This window comes from Triplophysa rosa, linkage group LG11, assembly GCF_024868665.1.
Source record: "Triplophysa rosa linkage group LG11, Trosa_1v2, whole genome shotgun sequence".
Classification (NCBI taxonomy): domain Eukaryota; kingdom Metazoa; phylum Chordata; class Actinopteri; order Cypriniformes; family Nemacheilidae; genus Triplophysa; species Triplophysa rosa.
The window spans coordinates 11,944,819-11,964,661 of record NC_079900.1 but is presented as its reverse complement, the minus strand read 5'-3'; the positions used below and the strand labels follow the sequence as shown (position 1 = coordinate 11,964,661).

Genomic DNA, 19,843 nt, shown 5'->3' with positions numbered 1-19,843 from the left:
TGTTGAGGTTTAAAATACTCGTGCAGTTAAAAGTGAGATACAGGACAGACGGTTCTAGTCAAGAAGAGGTCAGAGGTGACTGGGGGAAGGCTCACACTGGGGTTAGGGTTAGGTACAGAGATCTTATTGTGACAACCACAGTGACGTGAAATGCTTTGTGTGTGTATGTGCACAGGTTTGTCTGTACTTTGTGAGAACCACATTTTTGAAATGTCCAAGAACATTAAGGTGGTCCTTGCCATGTACACAATGGAAGTCTTTTAGGTGTTCTCACTGATATAGAAAAACAGAACTCTTTGTGTGTTTGTGATGTCAACATCAATGGCCTTCTGTGTGTTTTTCAGGGGGACGCACCCTACTGACAACGTCTTTTGTAATTCATTTCTAGCATTTTTCAAAGGGAGTTGTGTAATGACATCAATGAAGTACTGTTCTCTCAAATGTATGGTTATGTCCTGCAAACTTTTTCTATTAACTTTTGAGACATCTGAAACGTTTCAACACAGTGTTGGTTTCTCAGTTTCTGTGTTGTCAGAGGTTTATACTGTAAAAGATGGTTTTGCAGTTTAGTTGTTTCAATGTCATTTTTTTAACTTGACCCAACTTGCAGTTCTGAATTTGTTCATTCAACTAATTCATAATATTCAAGAACCCAAAAGAATCAAAGTGAAAACTTTGATTAAAAAATGAGGGCTTATTCTGTCAGTTGAGCACTTCTCATTTTCAGCTCTGTGTTTCTTTAAGAGGAGAGGCAAGAGGGAGGAGTATAGACAGTCAGCTTTCTGAACGCCTCTTTTTTTTTTTAAAACAGAAATTCCTTTCTCAAGAGTTTGGCATTTCCTGAGCTCACTCACAGAGAGCCCGCTCTTCTGTTTCACACAGCGCTCGCCCACGACAAAAGGGGGGATTTTCAAACATCCTGAATGAGAGGATTGAGCTCGCTCTCGGCACACGCCGCATCTGCACAGAAACTTTACGGGGCAAACTTACACGACGAAGAGGGCAAGCAGGGTTTTGGTTTTTGTGTGAGTGGGGAGAGAAAACATCAGCTTGGCCTTGTTTTCAACAGCTGGAAGAGTGGTTCAGCATGGGCTAGCAGCAACTTTTCGCATAGAGCTGGAGCGTATGGGACGAAGAGGTGGAGGAGGATGACCGTTTACACACTCAACCTCAGGTTATTTTGGCCGCTGGTCACTTGTATCCTCACTGTTCTGCTGCTGCTGCACCAATTCATCTTCAAAGCTGCCGAGGACCAAGAGAACGACTGTTCTGACCAGGGACCTGGAGCCGTCTCGCTGTTAAAGTACATCTTAGCTTTCATCTTATGTTATTTCTTCATTAGGTACTGCTCAACTCAGCCTGGATCTTCAAAGAGGGGCTTCTACAAATTTCCAGAGGTTCATGCAAAATCAGGAGTGTCTAGAAGAGATCTGCTGGACGATCACTATGAGAGGCACGTGCGACTTTCTCCACATGTACTGGGCCACAGCAAAGCTCACGTTGCCAAGCTGGTGAGTGAACTTGTGAGGGTGGGACGCACTGACGTCCCACCTGAGTCTTCTCTGGCCTTCCGAGGTGACCACGTGCAGGTTGGCAGCTCGTACGAGGAGCACAAGGTGGGCTCGCCTGACTGCTTTGACATCCTGGTGCCTCTGCGGACCCCTCGTGGGCTGAAGCTGGAGGCTGGCATTTGTGCAGGCAAACGTGGAGGGCCACCGCTGTGCACGCTGAACACCCCTCGCAAGGCGGAATGGACGAGACGTCACAAAGCATTCACGGACACATTCATGCATGTACGCAATGCACAAAGTGCATGTAGGATGAGTCCAGACTCGGTCCAGCGATGGTTCTACACAGCCACACAGCGCTGCCTCGCCGCTGTACGTTACCCGTTTGAACAGCGCTGCTCCCTCAGCTTGTCTCTCGGCGAGGAGCAGCAGGTGTTGCTCCGAATGACGCCCCGCTCCGATTACGTCTGCTGCCACATCTCCATGGGCATTCGACTGATCCCAGCTTTTCCTCTAGGTGATGGAGCCTTCTTGGTTGCATCCCGACATGCTCAGCGAGGGGAGGACCTCTGGACGGTGTATTTTCCTAAGCAAGAGCAAAGACTTCTTTCATTGCTCAAATGCAGGCTGCCCTCTAACTCTTGTCATCTGAAGTGCCTTCAACTGCTGAAAGAAGTGAGGAACCTAGGTGGGGAGACGTTGGACCAACAATCTGGAGCTGACTGGGGCAGAGTGCTTTCTTCCTATGCTTTAAAGACTGCTTGGCTTCGTCTGCTACACAGTACACCACCAGAGGCATGGGAAGAGTGCAACCTTGTAGATAGACTAGATGATCTCATTCGCAGTCTAAAGGAGAGCCTACAGACTCGAGCCCTCTCCCATTTACTCCTCGTAGGTGATAATGGGCTTCTGCCAGAGTCGATTGCTCTGCCTAAACTCGTGAAGGAGATGGTACCGTCCAACCTGTGGGCAGAATTCAGTGATGTCACCCTTGACATGGTCTCCGCCAGACTTGTCTACTCATGGAATCACCTCCCTCGCCTAATTCGCCTCGGACGGCCACAAAGGACGAGCCTGGGCAGAGGCGTCCACTGCAAATATATAGATGCAGAGTAAAGGCCAACTAGAACTGGTACTGCCAAACACACATCTGCGGATTGCTTGTTTATGTAGCCTAAAATTAAATATTATTTCAAAATAATAATAGCTGTCTTTAAAGGCATAGTTTACTCAAAAATTATCTCATCATTTATTCACCTTAATGTCATTCCAAACTTGTAAGACTTTTTTGCAGAACACAAAAAGTGTTTAGAATAATGTTGTTTACCAAACAATTTGGGACCCCATTGATAGACACAAAACAACTGAGGCATTTCTCAAAATATCTTTATTTGTGTTCCACAGAAGAAAGAAACTCATACGGATTTTGAATGACATAAAGGTAAATAAATGATGACAGAATTTATATTTTTGGTTGAACTATCCCTTTAAGCATTCATCATTGTCTTTTTGATTTCCATTTGGATCCATTTGGAAACTGCATCAAACCAAACATCGGAATGTCATAAAAGTAATACAATACAAAGCACTAGATTATAGCACAACAGAAAATTGAAAAAACCACGTTAAGACTTGAGTATGATACGTTTAGTTCAAGCTGTAGTTTGAAGGTGGAGCTTGTGAGCTGAGAGTCATTAGGCCCGTGTTGACTCAGGGTGACCATGATGTAGTTATGGGTAGTCATTGAAGTGTCTGTGGGTAGTGAGCAGTCAAAACAGATTAAACACCAATGTTTTTCCACACCCCCACAGCATAATGCCAGTCAGAACATCCTGTTAAAAGGGGAAAACTGCAGAGGGACCAAAAATCTTTACATTGCACAACAAGATTAGCAAGAAGATCAGATTAAATTAAATCTTTGATCCAGCTAAGTAAAACTCATTAGTCTGATCTTTTGAAATTGTCTCTCAGTCCCAACTTTGTCCTTATTTATAAATAATTGAAGAGTATTGTTTCATAACTGTAACTCTTTCAGTGTTGCTTAAATGATACTTAATGTTTCATGCATGAGTGGCATAATAAGTGCTTTATTCCACCTCTGCTCATTACCGTAATGAGTATAAGGCACTGTTGGTATGACATTGGCTTCACATTATGTTACATGTCTACAGGGACCCCAGCATGCATGCACATGATGCATACTATCCCTCAGAGTGATGCTTGTTGCTATGGAGAAATGCTACCTCATCTTACGGTGGCTTTTGTTTTAATGGTTGATTGAATTGCTTTTACTTTCAAAGAGGCAGCAGAGATCAGTATCGATCTTTTGCAGGTACTTAGTGGCAAAGAAGTAGTTTGTTATTCCCTGTCCTGATTGATCAATGCAGACCTGTTCTTGCACAAATCTGTTCACATAACCTTGTCTTTCGTGTCAGACAGATCTGTTTTATGTCATAAACCGCACAGGGAAATGTTTGCGGTATCTAAGCAAAAAAAAAGAGGTCTGTTGCCTAAAACCAGAACAAAAACTATAAAACACGGAAACGAAACGAGAAATGTTCTGAAAACAAGGCTTGACTGTAGTCCAAGTAATATGAAAATGCAGAGTAACTAATGCTGAATGTATGTAAATTAATGTATATTTTATATGTGAATGTCGGTGTAAAATATTTTGTACTTGATGTACATGTAAAATGTAAATGAGAATCAATCTGTATATATATATATAGTAGATATAATTTATGTGTTTTATGATGCATTGAAATATTATATTTTGGACTGCACATGGTTTTGTTGCACATTTGTCTTTTGTAAAAATAAAAATAAAAGGATGTCATTGTTCTGGATTTAAACAATTGGTTCCTTTTTGTTGTTCAGCATGTTGACTTGTACAGAATAACAGTATTGTCCTTACACCATCTGTGACCAATGACCATATGTGTCTTTTTGTACTTGTGAGGACATAAAGGGGAACTGAAAATGAACATCAATGAGATGCATGTCATGGAAACAAGAAAATACGTTTTGCCTTTATCCAAAATCCATTTGTGAAATTGTGCATTTGACACATTTCTTTTTCATTTTTTTGTTGTTCAATCTTTTGTTCATTTGAGTATTTGAATTATTTTGATATGATGAACTGATTTTATTCAGTCAGACAGAATATGGTGTGTATTCTCACATGTGTGTTATGTTTAGTGTGATGCGGCTCCATTTATATACAGTGTCCCAGAGCTGCTGGCCTCTAGCATGAGAACATTGTCTCATCCCTTCTAATGATCATTTAATTTACCTGCTTGCAGGATTTGGCTTGTTAGAGAGGTAGGCCACAGATGTGTACTGACATTATGGAATCATGATTGGATCGGATGGGAGTGTGTGTGTGTGCCACAATAGGTAAGTACTGTATGTGTTAAGGGGATAACAGGTTTAGTTTTTCCTTTTTTTAAACCAAACATATGCAGTTCTGTGCTTACACTTTATTTTGATAGTCATCTTATTATACTGACTATAAGTAACTTTGCAACTACATGTCAACTAGATTTAAAGCTGCATTTCAAATAACTATCATCATTGGATTATTAATAGTCTGTTGGGTTAAATTCACAGCAAAATCGCCAGTGTTATAAAAGGTCAAATTAACACTCACAGTGTATAATCCACACTATCGAAGTGTATCGAAGTTACTTATAGTCAGTAGAATGTTTCTGAGGGACTATCAAAGTGATAGTTCACACAGAAAAGAAAATTCTGTCATGGTTTATTCACCCCAAATCTGTATACATTTTTTGTTCAGTTGAATGCAAAGATATTTGAAAGAATGTTAGCAACCGACTACCATAGTAAGAAAAATATATATTTTTTGTTATTATTATTTTTTTGTTCTGTTTAACACAAAATAAGATATTTTGAGGAATTTAGGAAAGCAAAACTTCTGAGGCACCTTTGACTTGCAAGAAATCAAGTATAAAATTACTAGACCAAGATTTGTGTTACTGTGTTCTCTGATCATAATAATCATGAGTATTAATCATAATGTTTTTTTACATATTTTCTCCTTAATTCAATCCAGTTATTTGGCATCTAAAGTGCATGTGGGTTCAGGTCTGCCATTCATCCAGATCAGGAAGATGCCTGAAGTGACAACAGCAGAGGTCACTGTAAGCCAATGTTTTGATATTCATCTGATGCCTATTCGCAGGTTCTCAAGAGGGAGAGACTGAAATCAGATGATCACTGTCTCAGTGTTTTAACCATTTATTCGTTTTTAATTTATAGTTTGTTTGTTTGCAGTTTTGAATATGTTCTTGTCATATTTATTTACAGTTATTTTAATGACATGCTCAATTAGGTTCAAGCTTTCCACGTGAGGAGACTAGGCATCCCCTGCATGCATCCAGGTTTCTTGGTTAGAATATTTTGTTTCTCTCTACTGTCACCTTTTGCTTGCTCACTTGGGGGATTTGTAAGGCACTGTTCTTTGTAGAGCTGCTTTGAAGCAATATTTGCAAAAAGCTCTATAAAATGAGCCTAATAATAAGAAAACATGCATAATAAATGCTGCGGTACCACAGAATACTTTAAGTCCATGACTAGTTTTATCCAGTGAGCAAGGCCATCCTGTGTCATAGCAGCTGACACAGCGGCAGGTCATGTGCCCCTGCGGTTTCCATGGAAACTTACCTTAAAGTTCCTTGTGATCCACCTACTCAGGTTACAATGATCCACCAGAAATCATCATTCTATCATATGCAGCTTCTCTCAAATCCTCCTACAGGTCGATATAACATGCATCTTGTTTTTTACTTTAAAGCACATCAGTAGCAGCAGCAGGTGGCCGCACAGACCCAGGCTCTTGTAAACATTCATTGAATGTTGCCGTAGCAGCAATTAGCCCTTTCACCTGCCTGTCTCTCCGCATCCTCTCCTGTCTGTGGTGAAGGAAACAGCAAGTGGTTGCAGCCAGCAAGGGGCTGTAAAAACTAGCTGGAGAGACACATAACAGATCTGATAGCCATCAGTGCTTCTGCAAACCTTGATGAGTCACTTGTCTGAAAGCAACACGGGGCAGGAGGGGGAAGGAGGGCACTGTTCTCTCCAGGGAGAGGAGAGCTGCTTGTCTTGCGTGTCATTTCTGAGGAGTAGGCACGACCGAAGAGGCAGAAAGGAAAGAGGGGGAGATCAGGAGCGTCTGGGTGGGTGGGATTGAAGATGATGGGGAGGAAGAGGAGATAGGGGGAGAGAGAGAGAGAGAGAGAGGTTGTTTGGAGTTTTGTATCTGGAAGGGATGTTCATCAACATTTCTGAAGTAGATTTCATAAGGATGGATAGAGTATGCAAGTCAGTAGAGACCTGAATGAATAACACCTCTACTGATCACATCCCTCTCTCTCTCTCATGTTCTATATGTTTTTGAGTGAATCCGGATCTGTTGGGATGGGAAGTGAGACAGTGGGACGAGAGTAAGAGGAGAATGGCATACACACAGGTGAGTCTCAGTTGCTATATTACTGCACAGACACTGCCATCTGGATCTTTCTGGATTATGTTGTTTATCATCCCTCTGTCTCTCTTCATATTCGCCTTTCATCCAGAAGCAATATAACAACCAGTTGATATCTTCACCCATCTTGATTATTTTGCTCTTTACTTGGTCAAGGCCTTAAAGCAGTTTAATGTGACATCATGATTTGTGTGTATTCAGTTATTTATTTGTTGAACAAATATAAAGATGTGGTAGTACAGCGCAACAAAAATGTATGTTTGCATTATTTTTCCATGTCAGTAGCTTGAATTGAATTGTATGTTTTGCAATATTGTACAGCTTGTGTCTTTTTTAAATTCAGTATCAACTTCTAATCGTGACACTTAATATGTGTGTGTTACGCCTATGGACTGTCCCCACGGAGATAATAAACCAGACATGGCCTGAGTGTGTGTGTGTGATGTTTAAGCTCAATGGAACTGTGTATTTGTGTGCTAACGTTGTATTACGTTTCATGATGATGTGATAAGGCTGTTATAAGGACTCTACCGCCTAAGCTAAGTTGCTGGCGTTAGCCATGTGGTCTGATGGGGGCTAGGCAGAGTAGCCCCTCCATCTAGTTGACCCTAATGCGTCATATCTGCCAGAGGCAGCAAGGTGCAGGCTGGGAACAACTGGAGCTCGTATCGCTGTTACCATGGTTACAACCACAGCTAATTGCTTAGACAACATTGGGCCACTGATGAGGAGCAAAAGAGCTGGAAAATCAACATGTAGATACTCGCAAGTGTTAAGAAGAGGAGTTAAACATGAATTGTCTTTTAAGAGTGTGTGTGCGTGTGTGTGCGCGTGCGTGCGTGTGTGTGTGCTCCTGGTAAACCTTACAGTGTGGTTACCAAATGTCCTCACAAAGATAGTAATACCAGTATTTTTTTATCTTGTGGAGACTTTTTTGGTCCCCATGAGGACAGCAGCTAATGAATCAAACTAAATGAAGTTTTTTTTTTCAAATGTAAAAATGTGTTTTTTGTGATGGTTGGGTATATGGTGGGGGTTAGGGGATACTATATACAGTTTGTACAGTATAAAAATCATTATGTCAATGGAAAGTCCAAATAAAACATGAAAACCCAACATTGTGTGCATTATAAATATAAATGTCCATTATAAATATTTTCCAAAACACAGTGAATACAGTATGGCTGCATTAACAACATCTAAAAACCTGAACTTAAAAATGTGAAACACAGACCAGTTAACATGCACCTTGTTTGGATTCTTAACAAAATAACTGTAAGGCATTACAATCCTCATCTAAAAACAAAAATACTTTTATCAAGACAGTTATCAAATTTGAGTAGAAGTCGTCTCAACAAAGTTTATTATACTGTAGGTGCCTGATGTAATATGTGTACCTGTCTCCCACGCTGACCTACTCTGGACCTCTTTCTCTTTCTTCTCTTTCCTGCACATATCCTCGACCTTCTGACTCACTCAACTTTTGAAAAAGGACAGTTGGAACCCATCAATGAGGTATGTGCATGTACAAATGTTCATAAACTCAAAAATCCCTGTTTACACTCAGATTTTTCTCCAACCGTAACCCCAAACAAGTGTGAAAGTTACATTGGAACTGACACTCACAGACCTTTCAGACCATTAAATGCTTTTAAACGCACACTTGCCTTTATTCAGGAAAAAAATACGTTTCTACACAGTCAAAGATTCTCATTTGGGCTAAATGTTATACTTGCATCAAGTTTTTCATTATATTACCACCCATGTATTCATCCTCAGCAGATGAGAGAGCTACTTGGCTCTTTGGAGGGAGTAATCTTCTCTTCTCTTTAGAGGGGGCGAAAGCCTCTCTTTGGATTCAGTCAGAATGACTTAAAGAGAAGCAAGTTGAAATTAAAAATACTTACTTCAAGGTTTTGCATCCAAACTCCTGACCTCAGCACTGTTCTATATAACGAGGGTCACATTGAGAGGTGACTGAGTGCTTTTAAATAGGATTAGAGCTTTCTCGCTTTTAATTTGTATCCCTTTTTATTGCGCATTTTCAATTCAGATTTAAACCAAGACTTGGATTCATACTGAGATATTCATACTAAAGAGCCAAGCATTTATTATTCTCATTAAAACTCAATTAGCTTCTCTAGCTACATGTTGTAGGCCTTTTATGTGGGGGTGTAGTAGCTACTCCTAAACATTGACAAAACCTTTTTAAAATATCTATGTACCAAAAATAAAACTAACCCAAATCTCACTTTGTACAAAAGGTTTTTTTTTAATGTTTGTAGATACGTAAACACAGGAAAGACATTTGACTTTATCCAGTCATTTAATAAAATTGTTTTTTTGGTTAACGTCTATTGATTTATATGGTTTTATATTGATTTTAAATAGTTAGTGCAAATTCCCACTGGAATAACCAGAATGCACTTATTAAGCTCATAGGGACTTGTCATGTTAATCTTTTTTTGAGGTGTAATTGCTCAAAGAAAACAAAAATACTTTTCCTGCGGTGCTTAACATTTTTATTAACATAATGTCCAATTAAATTGATAGTTCACCCAAAAATAAAAATCCTGTCATCCCTTACTCCCCCTCTTGTCATTTCAAACCTGTATGACTTTCTTTCTTCCGCAGAACACAAAAGATATTTTGAAGAATGTTGTTAACTGGCCCCCATTCACTTGGTTTTGTGTCCAGAAGTGAATGGGGTCCAGTGCTGTTCGTTTACCACCTTTCTTCAAAATATCTACTTTTGTGTTCTGCGAAAGAAAGAAAGTCATAAAGGTTTGAAATGACAAGAGGGTGAGTAAATGATGACAGAATTTTCATTTTTGGGTGAATCACTTTACTGTTTGAGGTTTTTAGATGTTTAGCTACCTGTGCAGATGCCTTTTAATAAGCCTATTTTAGATCACTGTAGAGTCTGTGTCCTGTTATTAGGGTCTTCTGTCCAGACTGTCTGACCTTCTGTTGTGTCGCTGGTCGTGCCGCTCGTGTTGGCAGTGGTGCTGGGAGTGCAGCTGCTGTCAGTCCAGCGATGAGGAGGTGGAGATTCTTGGGCCTTTCCCAGCTCAGACTCCATCGTGGCTGTGAGTAGTGAACACATTTCAAAACAAATCGCAAAGCTAATTGATTGTATCTGGTTATCAGGTCTAATATAAGACTTTGGTTAAAAAAGTCTTATACAGTATTATGTGAGTTTTGCAAGCTAATAGATACATCATTATTTTTGCATCAGGTGGCTTTCCTTAGACTTTTAGCCAGGCGCATGATAACTGGAGTGTGGAGCTATTTGTCTTCAGGAACAGCCGGGGTAGTATAATTAAATAGACAAATGAATCATACATTAACAGGGATAATTTGTTCTAAAAATAAACTGTCACCACCACAGGCTGTCAAGCTATTGATGAGCATCCTTTTTGGTGACATCATTGGAAGCACAGGAGGGTGTGTGATGTCGTCTTTTTCAGGTTTAGACGGTGGCCAAACACATGCATTTTATCTACTTTTTGCAATATGCATTTTTATGACCAATTAGCACAGTTGCATCACACTTGTAAATAGAATGGGGTTCTCCATTGATATGGTCACCAGAAATTGCTGGCTGACGATTATAGATTGAGTGACCCCCATTTCTCTTACGTTCTTGTGATTACAAGTATCCAAAAGCATTGTGTATATTGATATGTTCTTTTGTAATACAACATTAACCTGTACATCCCTACACCTTTTATGATTTTACAGTCATGAGATACCTCACCCTTTAAGTCCAGCTACTCCCACTGTTTCTACTTCCTCAGGCAATTTGTTTTAGAATCCTCTGTTGCTATGCCAACAATCTCCTCTGAGCTGTAGCCATGGACACAAAGGGTCCTTGATGATCCCTAAGGGATGGGACGGAATCAGGACTCGGCAAAGAAATCCCGCTCACAGTATTTACCTCGATAGTTGACAAACAACCAAATTAGAAGAGGAGGATGTGGGACAGATATTATACAACAATTGGCAATATTATTAAAGGGATACTTCACCCACTTGGGGTCACCCAAGGGATACTTCGTCATTTATTCATTCGCATGTCATTCAAAACATATATATGACTCTCCTCTGTACAGAGAATTAACAAAATCATCTTTTTCAGTGTCAGTGATTGTAATGTAGAGAAAGGCTTTAATTCTCACATCATGGCCCATGAGCATCATTCACCTGCTAAGTCTGACACCACCACAAACGGCAGGCCATCCACCCCAGAGACCTCACGCTCCACCTTCAGCCTGGCAAGCCACCTTGCCGGTGAGTCCAAACCTCTTGGAAGATTTACCCATTAGAGCATACATGTACATTTAGTATGACCCTTTTGTTTATATAGTGACATTGTGTATCTACATTATCTCCCATACGTCAGGTCTAAATGCCCGACGGCCAAGCTCCCCCATGGTGGATGTAAAGCCTATTGAATTTTGGGCCATGAGGCCCAGGAAGGAAGTGGTGCAGCCCCTACGTAAACCCCCGACACACCCAGATGACTACTACCGCAAGCTGGAGCCTCATCTCTACTCCCTGGACTCAGGCAACGATGACGTTGACTCTTTGACGGATGAGGAGATTCTGGTACGGTACCAACTCGGCATGCTGCACTTCAGCACACAGTATGATCTTATCAACGGCCACCTCACCGTTCGAGTCATTGAGGCCCGGGACCTGCCCCCTCCCGTAACGTGTGACAGCGCTCGCCAAGACATGTCCCACTCGAACCCCTACGTGAAGATGAGCCTGCTGCCCGACCACAAGAACTCCAGACAGACAGGTGTTAAACGCAAGACTCAGAACCCAGTGTTTGAAGAACGCTTTACATTTGAGCTCCCCTTCCTGGAGGCCCAGAGACGCACTCTGCTGCTCTCTGTGGTCGACTTTGATAAGTTTTCCCGGCACTGTGTCATCGGGAAAGTGACTCTTCCTCTCAGTGAGGTTGATCTGGTTAAGGGAGGACATTGGTGGAAGGCCCTGGTACCCAGCTCACAGGTAAGATCACAACTCTTTGTCAGATTGTATGTGTGCCACTTACACAATGACTGGAAAATTACAATTTAAATATTTTTTATTTACAATTGGGTTGAAAAGTCTAGAGATTCAAAATCTAAATAAATAAACATTTTAGGCTTAAAAACATTTACAAATAGATGACGGAATTCTATTGTCATAGCAGTTTATATGATGTTGCATGCACAGTTGCACATTAGCACCACAGATGTTATGCCACTTTAAGGTAAGAATGGCTTTGGAAAAAGATTTACGGTCGAGATTAAATTAAGCTGAAACATATGTCAGAGACTATTTGAAAAGTCCAGCAATAAACCTATACTTTCTTTAAGGCTTTTCATTTTTCATTAGTCTTGACCAGAGTTATTCTAGGTTTTTATTTGGTATTTTTATTAATATTTTGAATTTGCTTTTTATGTTAATTTTATTTTACATTTGAGCTAATTGTTTGTCATTTTATTATTTATTTGTTTTTATTTTATGTTGCTATATAAGATTAATTTATTTTTATTTTATTTCATTTTAGTTTTTATTTGTTTTCAATTATTCATTTTAGTCCTTTAACTTCAACTTCAAATTTATTCCTAAGGCAACATTTTTCATTTATGTTTAGTTTGTTTTTAAGATAATATTTAGGCCAATATTTTATTATTGGATTTCAATAAACAGAGATGTTTTCGTGTTATTTATTTAATAACCTTGCTTCTGATTTATGACTTACAGACGGTTTCAGCAGCAACATAAACAAACGTTATGTGGCCCAAACCTAACTTTGGTAGACCTCCGCAAAATATTTAAAATGTATGTTTATACACATAATATACAATAAAACATAAATATAAATTAATAATGATAAAAATTAAATATAAAATATGTTTTTATGTTACCAAACACCGGCAGGTAACTTCTGGCCAGCGCATGCATCCGATGAAACCGTCTATACAGACAAAGCATGCTCAAGGTGTTTATTTACTGACATCATCAGTACATTCATTTAGTGTTCGTTTTCTCAGAATGAAGTTGAGCTTGGTGAACTTCTGCTGTCCATAAACTACCTGCCCAGTGCTGGCAGGCTAAATGTGGACATCATCCGAGCAAAGCAGCTGCTTCAGACAGACATGTGCCAGGGTTCAGGTGAATCTATTTTCTTGCTTAACTCTTTATCATCTCTGTGTTTTAAATGTTACCTTTACATGGCCATCACAATGCTGAAGTTGTTTCGCGTGTGGTTTTCTTGTTCCAGATCCTTTTGTGAAGGTACAATTAGTGGCAGGCCTAAAGCTAATGAAGAGTAAAAAGACGTCCTGCATGAGGGGCACCATTGATCCCTGCTATAATGAGTCCTTTAGCTTCCGTGTAGCTCAAGAGGACCTGTGTGAAGTCAGCCTTGTGTTTACAGGTATTGCTTTTAACATTCTGAGGGAAATTGATGTTAATGGCTTAGGTGATGTTTCTTTTTATTTTTTATATATACTGTATCATTTTATATTTTTACACTACATGACTTGTTCTTATCAATTGCATGATAGGAAAAATATATCCATGAGGTACATTCTTTTGCAAAAGCCACTATTAGATGTTAGTATTCAAGCAATGGTATAATGAACTATTTTCAGTCTCTTTATTAAAATGCAACTACAGGAATATACAGGAATGTTTTTTTGGGGGGGTAAATAGTGGGTAAATAGCTTCAATATTAATAAAGAAAAATAAACATGGACGGTCATTAAAACAACATGCTAAAATCAAAAAGATGTTTGTATCTGCAAGTATCTGATGACATCATGATGTTTTTTACGTAAGGTTGTTAATAAAGTGATATTTCACCCAAAAATAAAACTTCTGTCACTTCTGTACTCACCTTCATGTCATTTCAAACCTGTATGACAAAATGATGACAGAATTTTCATTTTTGTTTGAACTATCACTTTAATTTTGTTTTTTCTTTTTTTCTCAAGCCTTTACATTATGTAGTGTTTCATTTTATATGTTATTTAATGTAAAAGGTTTAAGATGCAACAATGTAAACTGTAACTGGCTAAAACACATTTTCAGAGTACAACACTGCCAGTCTAAACCAGGTGAATTGCATTTCCCCTCAATTAGAGCAAACTTTGTGACCTATAGGTCTGCCATGGGTCAACTCATTAAGGTTCATTTAAATTCCAATAGAATTTATTCAATTACCGATGCTGCCAGTCAGAACCTGACCTGGACAGTTGCTCACGCTGGGATTTCATGCACAGGCACACACTGACATTTAATATTTGCTCTTGTCAACCAGCTAAAGCCATGTGCTGTGATTGCACAGGCCTGAGGGCGACCTGTTCTCATAACCTGCCATTTAGGACAGCAGAGTACAGCGAGCTACAAATGAAACTGTGAAGCACAGCAAGCATTAGGCTTACTTACTGGTCTAGTTTGGGTTAGTTAGTGTTCGTCTGGCACCATTCTAGAACCAGCAAGGCCTTTTTGATAAACAAGCTCTGTGCAACCTCTACCCCAGTTAGGCTGGTCAACATGTGTGTCCCAGTCATACCAGCCAGGACTGTCTGCCCATCGCTTCTCTCTGATGTTTCAGACTACAAAGACAAACACTCCCTGCAATCTCACCCCTGCTGGGCTTCTGTCTCCTCCTGGCCTGTTTTAGTCACTCTCTCTCCCTCTGCTTCTTAAAAGCTCTCTACTTCTATAACATTTATTTATTTGCACATGCTACTATCAGGATTCTTCTGGCAGAGCATGTAATGGGGTTTATTAATGGTATTATGTCCATATGTTAAGCAGTAAGCAGAAACAGATCTCCTGGCTCTGCTTAACATGACTCCCATCAGGCAGCTGTGCTCGGGGAAACAGGTTAAAAACTGTGCCAGTACCCATCCAGTACCCATTTCACTTTTGTGCTTGGGTGGGTGAATAGAGTCTGCATGGGAAATAGTATATTATGCATGTACACAGATTTTTTAATGGGCAAAATCGACACATTTACACAGGAATTACAATCATAGGAAACAACATAATCTTAATCACATAATAAATATACATATTGATCTTGAATGGTAAAGTTAATGTAAACGTAAGAATAAAAGTATACTGAGAAGGTGCATGACAGAACTGCCAAAAGCAAACATTTAAGTGTTTTGAGAATTTAGTGGCACTAAGGGTAAAAATAATCGTTTTTTTACTTTTCGTTTTTTTATTTATATTATTTGCTTTGTATTTCACATGCTGAGCCATGGGTTCGCATCTGTACCTCTCATCACATTTTTGATCTTGTCAGATGTAAACGTACCCAGAGCGCTGAGAGTATGAGAGCAGGAGAACTCTCCCAGTACTCATGTGACATGGCTGATGATGTCATCAGAAATGTCATCACAACCAGTCCAGTGCACCACGCCTGTTCCCTTTACAGTTTTTTTTAGCTCATAAGAGTTATATCGAAATTATGAAGATTTTGCATTAGAGACATTTAAAGTAAGGTGAAAGTCAGTATGTTTATGTTAAAGCTTTATCTACAGCTAATTGAATTGAATTGTCCCAATAGTCCCTATTGATTCATTATAAATAGACTCTCCCATCATTTTTATCTGGGCTATATACACATTATAAACCACATCAGCTTGGCTCGGGAATAAGGTAGCATATCATCTGTCCACTATTGCTTAATGAATGTTAAAATGGTTGCAACATATTAGTCAACTCATGTAGGTAGTAATAAGTCTCAAGGCTTCAGCTAAGTACTTGAGCCATGCCAAGGTGAAGTATAGTCCTTGGAGAGCAGTGGTGAAATAAACCTCTGCTCAAAGGCTAACATTGCTTGGAGACCGCATCTCATCAGCTCTGGTTTGATCAGTGGAGTCGTGGTCACATCTGTATTGCGGCTGCATTGACTGTGACAAGATGCCTCGTGCTTCCTACATTTCCCAGCACTCTGTGCCAGTGACAGGAAAGAGCGGCTGGAAGTAAAATCTTCAATCTTGTTTACGAGCAACCTGATGAAATTAACAGTCCCTCATACTCTGATCTGACTCCATTACTTAAATTGGATTGAGGCAGAGAAAAACAGATTCACAGAAAAGATTAATAATAAGGTAAAGAATGAGAGGCCACATTTGAGTGATTGTAATTTTGTTTTACACAAATGTTTTTCCCTGAGTTAATACAGTGCATTATGGGATTTTCTTCTCTGTGAAGGATACATGCAATACATGACTTAGAAGACAGCATAATTCGACTGCTTCAAGAAGTATGCACGCCCGTGAAGCCCTGAAGATATTTTTTCATCATTTATTCACCCTCATGTCCTTTAAAACCTGTCTATGACTTTTTCTTCTACGGAACACAAAAGACAATATTTTGAGAAATGTCTCTGTGGTTTTGTGTCCGCACATTGGAAGTCAATGGGGCCCAATGTTATTTGGTTACCAACGTTCTTTAAATAATCATCTTGTGTTCTGCTAAAGAAAGAAAGTCATACAGGTTTGGAATGACATGAAGGTAAGTAAATGGTAAAATAGTTTTTATTTTTAGGGGTACTATTCTCTTAATTATGCAAAAAAAATGATTGCTCCAGCCACTCAAAGGATGGTCTTTATTATCTCATGTAACATTGACTCTTTATGTCTCCTCTTCTTAGTGTTTGGGCACAACATGAAGAGTAGCAACGATTTCGTTGGTCGCATTGTGATTGGTCAGTTCTCCACCGGGCCGCAGGAAACCACGCATTGGCGTCGACTGCTGAGCTCCCAGCGCAATCCGGTGGAACAGTGGCACAGCCTGCGCTCGCGTGCCGAGTGTGACCGCGTGTCGCCTGCTTCTCTCGAGGTCACTTAATATTAGCACAGGACGATGAATGAAGGTGGTGGGATGGATAGATGTGAAATGAATTTAGAGAATCCTACACTAATTGTAGTTTTTAAAGATCAAGTAGATCTGTTCTCAAACCATAGATTCTATAGAATAGTGGGCACTGATTTGAGATTTTTTGTGTTTGTGGATGTCACACTCCCTTATTTGATCAAAATGAAAAATGTAAGATATAGTATTTTTTCATTAGGATTATGAGCAGAAGCCTGCTGTCCATGTTTTCTTTTTATCATATTGATACTATCTTACACTGGAGCTCAATAATCTGATCACCATTTGAACCTCAGCTACATTCTGGCCGGTCAGGTGTCCAGGGAAAGGTCAGCTGTGATATTGCTCAGGCAGCTGTGACCACACCTAACCACTGGTCCAGAATGCAATGTTTTAATAATCATATTGTTTCTTTTTTCAGACTTCAGTATGATTGCTGATAATCAGTTTTTGAAATGGAATCGCTCCAAATTCTGTGGCAACACAGTGGGTATTTTTATTTCCTTACTTGAAGTAATATTTTACACCAAAGCCTGTGTTTGTGACTTGTATACTATTACCGTTCATGCACATTTTGACCACTGATTGTGTTTAAGCGTGTTTGAATGTAGTAAATGTTTGCACTTATGGCAGCTGTGATCCGTGTCGGCACAACAGTGAAAATGCCTTTACATCTCGGGCAATATAGTGCCATGCCAATAAGATGCAGATAAATACATTTCCACCCGTTACCTTTGTTGTTAAATGCTTTTGCCAAGCTTTACAGCCCATTTGCTGTATGATTGATGTGTTGGAGATGTACTTTGTCTTAACTTTTGTCAGTCCATCGTCTGTATTTTTACATAGGCAGAATATAATGATATACATATTTAGCATAGAATCTAAGTGCAATCAGAAACATCACTGTATCCTGAAATTGTCTTGTGTGATCTAAGTGGCTGTTTCAGGTCAAATGTCAATTGTATGATTCCACAAATGTCGATGTTGATGACAGTAAAATCTATCAGAGTAATAAGAATATATAGTGTAATAATAAAAATGCAGCTTTGCCAGTGAAGATATTTATTTATTTAGATTAAAAGTGCTCATAAAACTAGATACATATTGTATTTATCTCTACAAACATATCTGTATATATTTATAACTTACAGTGATTTGAACAAATGCATGTTGCAATATAAGACAAATAATAAGAAATGGATATGAATGGATAAGAAAAAAGCTGAAATTGCAAAATTATTTCAGTTTCAAAGGCGGCTGTTTTAAATTTGTCTTATTTTTATTGTAAACCATAATGTTTTAGTCTCCTTGTCTGCCCTGAACCTCTGAGAGTTTGTTACACTGCTGGTTATGGTGTGATTGAAATATTGAGCAGAATCCATTTAAATGTCTCTTTAATGGAGATTGTCATGTGTGAATGCTTCAGAGAGATGTGTTTTGGCTAAATGTTCCACAACACATTAAAGTGACATTTGGTACTGGCTTTTCCGGGATGCTTTGTTTTTGTTTATATGTGAAGATTTATTTTGTATCAATAGATTTGATCATTTTAAGACACTTTGTTATAGTTTAATTACTTTGATTCTACTGTTTAAACTGACTGATATAACATCATATAATTCTAGGAGATAGGAAATTTGGTAAACTGTGGCTGTAAACTTTAGAAAATGAGGTTACCATTTCTGCATTATTTTGTTAAAGATGTCTGTTTAAACCATAACATTTTGCAACTGCAATGATTCACTTATTGCATTGAAATGATTAAAGTCTTGTTTGTGGATAAAGGTTTCCTCTGAGAGCGATAAAACTGAGAGATTAGTCACTTAATTGTTGTCTCCAGCCAACGGGAGCATCTTAACCCCACTGTCCACATGAGTCCTGGCTCTGTGTCAAGCACATAATGATCAAAACTACCATGTTTACATCAGAGATTACATCTAAAATAAATAGAAACTTCATCTTGGCATATTTTAAAATGAACGTTTTATATACCCAGGTCTAGTGTCATGGCTAAACAGTTATTAAATTACCTGGTCTCTACAGCTGAGATTATACACTGTAAAAAAAATCCTGTTAAAAAACGGATAAAGTACTGGCAGAAAATGATCAGTACATTTTCCTTTATTTTACGGACATTTCCGTTAATGCTAAAATGTAATTTAATGCAGTGCAGAATGTAAAATAGAATAAAATGAAAAATGAATACGGAAAATTCCTTAATATTAATATAGTATATTGTGCCCTATTTTTACTGATTGTTTTTAGAGTGTAAGTCTATAGCTATATAGGTCTAAGCTTTCCTTTCTACTGAACTCTACAAAAACTAATGACGTGCTGTTGAGAAATTCTTGGGAGTTTGGGTGTTTTCTTGCATTACTCAGTGGACAGTGTTGAGTTAAATTTGAATTGAGATGCCAAGATGCACAACTGCTATTTGAACGTAAAAGATGACTTAAAAGTCCAGTGTGTAATTTTTTGGAGTGTACTGACATGAAATGCAATATAATATACATAACTATGTCTTCAGATGTGTATAAAGACCTTAAATAATGAAGTGTTTTGTTTTTATTACCTTGGAATAAGCTATTTCTATCTACATACAGTACATTGTGGGTCCCCTTACATGGAATTCGCCATGTTGTTTCTACAGTAGCCCTAAACGGACAAACTGCTCTACAGAGCGTTTCGTAAATACGTTATCTCCTTTGGCAAAGAAGTGAAAACGCGACGATATCTTGTCCTGTGAGAGCTGCCGTAGTGCTTCAAAAGGGAGGTGTGGAGTGAGTCGTTGGTTGCAATTCACAACCTCACCGCTAGAGGCCACTAAAATCTCCCCACTGCTCCTTTAAATAAAAGTTGAAAGTTGAAATATGTCTAATCAGTTGATCAAATAATGTATTCTACATATTAGAGAATAAATAGACAAAAGTAGTCA

At 38.9% G+C, this 19,843-nt stretch overlaps 2 protein-coding genes across 2 annotated transcripts; both read left to right on the top strand.

Moving 5' to 3' along the window:
* The first annotated feature begins 838 nt into the window (after nucleotides 1-838).
* Nucleotides 839-4,503, top strand: LOC130561598 (inositol 1,4,5-trisphosphate receptor-interacting protein-like 2). The gene has a single exon (XM_057346031.1). It carries the CDS (start codon nucleotides 924-926, stop codon nucleotides 2,622-2,624), a length of 1,701 nt encoding a protein of 566 aa, XP_057202014.1. The 5' UTR covers nucleotides 839-923; the 3' UTR covers nucleotides 2,625-4,503.
* Nucleotides 4,504-4,905: 402 nt separating this feature from the next.
* On the top strand, nucleotides 4,906-19,824 carry syt17 (synaptotagmin XVII). Its single transcript, XM_057346032.1, has 8 exons — nucleotides 4,906-6,996; nucleotides 8,509-8,526; nucleotides 9,952-10,100; nucleotides 11,153-11,304; nucleotides 11,417-12,033; nucleotides 13,065-13,185; nucleotides 13,295-13,450; nucleotides 16,688-19,824. The coding sequence occupies exons 1-8, from the start codon at nucleotides 6,982-6,984 to the stop codon at nucleotides 16,882-16,884; spliced, it is 1,425 nt and encodes a 474-aa protein (XP_057202015.1). The 5' UTR covers nucleotides 4,906-6,981; the 3' UTR covers nucleotides 16,885-19,824.
* Nucleotides 19,825-19,843: the final 19 nt, after the last annotated feature.

Excerpts from the sequence above, each read along its gene's own strand:
- LOC130561598 (XM_057346031.1), top strand. The coding sequence starts at position 924 with ATGAGAGGATTGAGCTCGCTCTCGGCACACGCCGCATCTGCACAGAAA.
- syt17 (XM_057346032.1), top strand. Across the intron at positions 13,186-13,294 it reads AGACATGTGCCAGGGTTCAG|ATCCTTTTGTGAAGGTACAA; the intron begins GTGAATCTATTT and ends TTCTTGTTCCAG. Across the intron at positions 13,451-16,687 it reads AGTCAGCCTTGTGTTTACAG|TGTTTGGGCACAACATGAAG; the intron begins GTATTGCTTTTA and ends TCCTCTTCTTAG.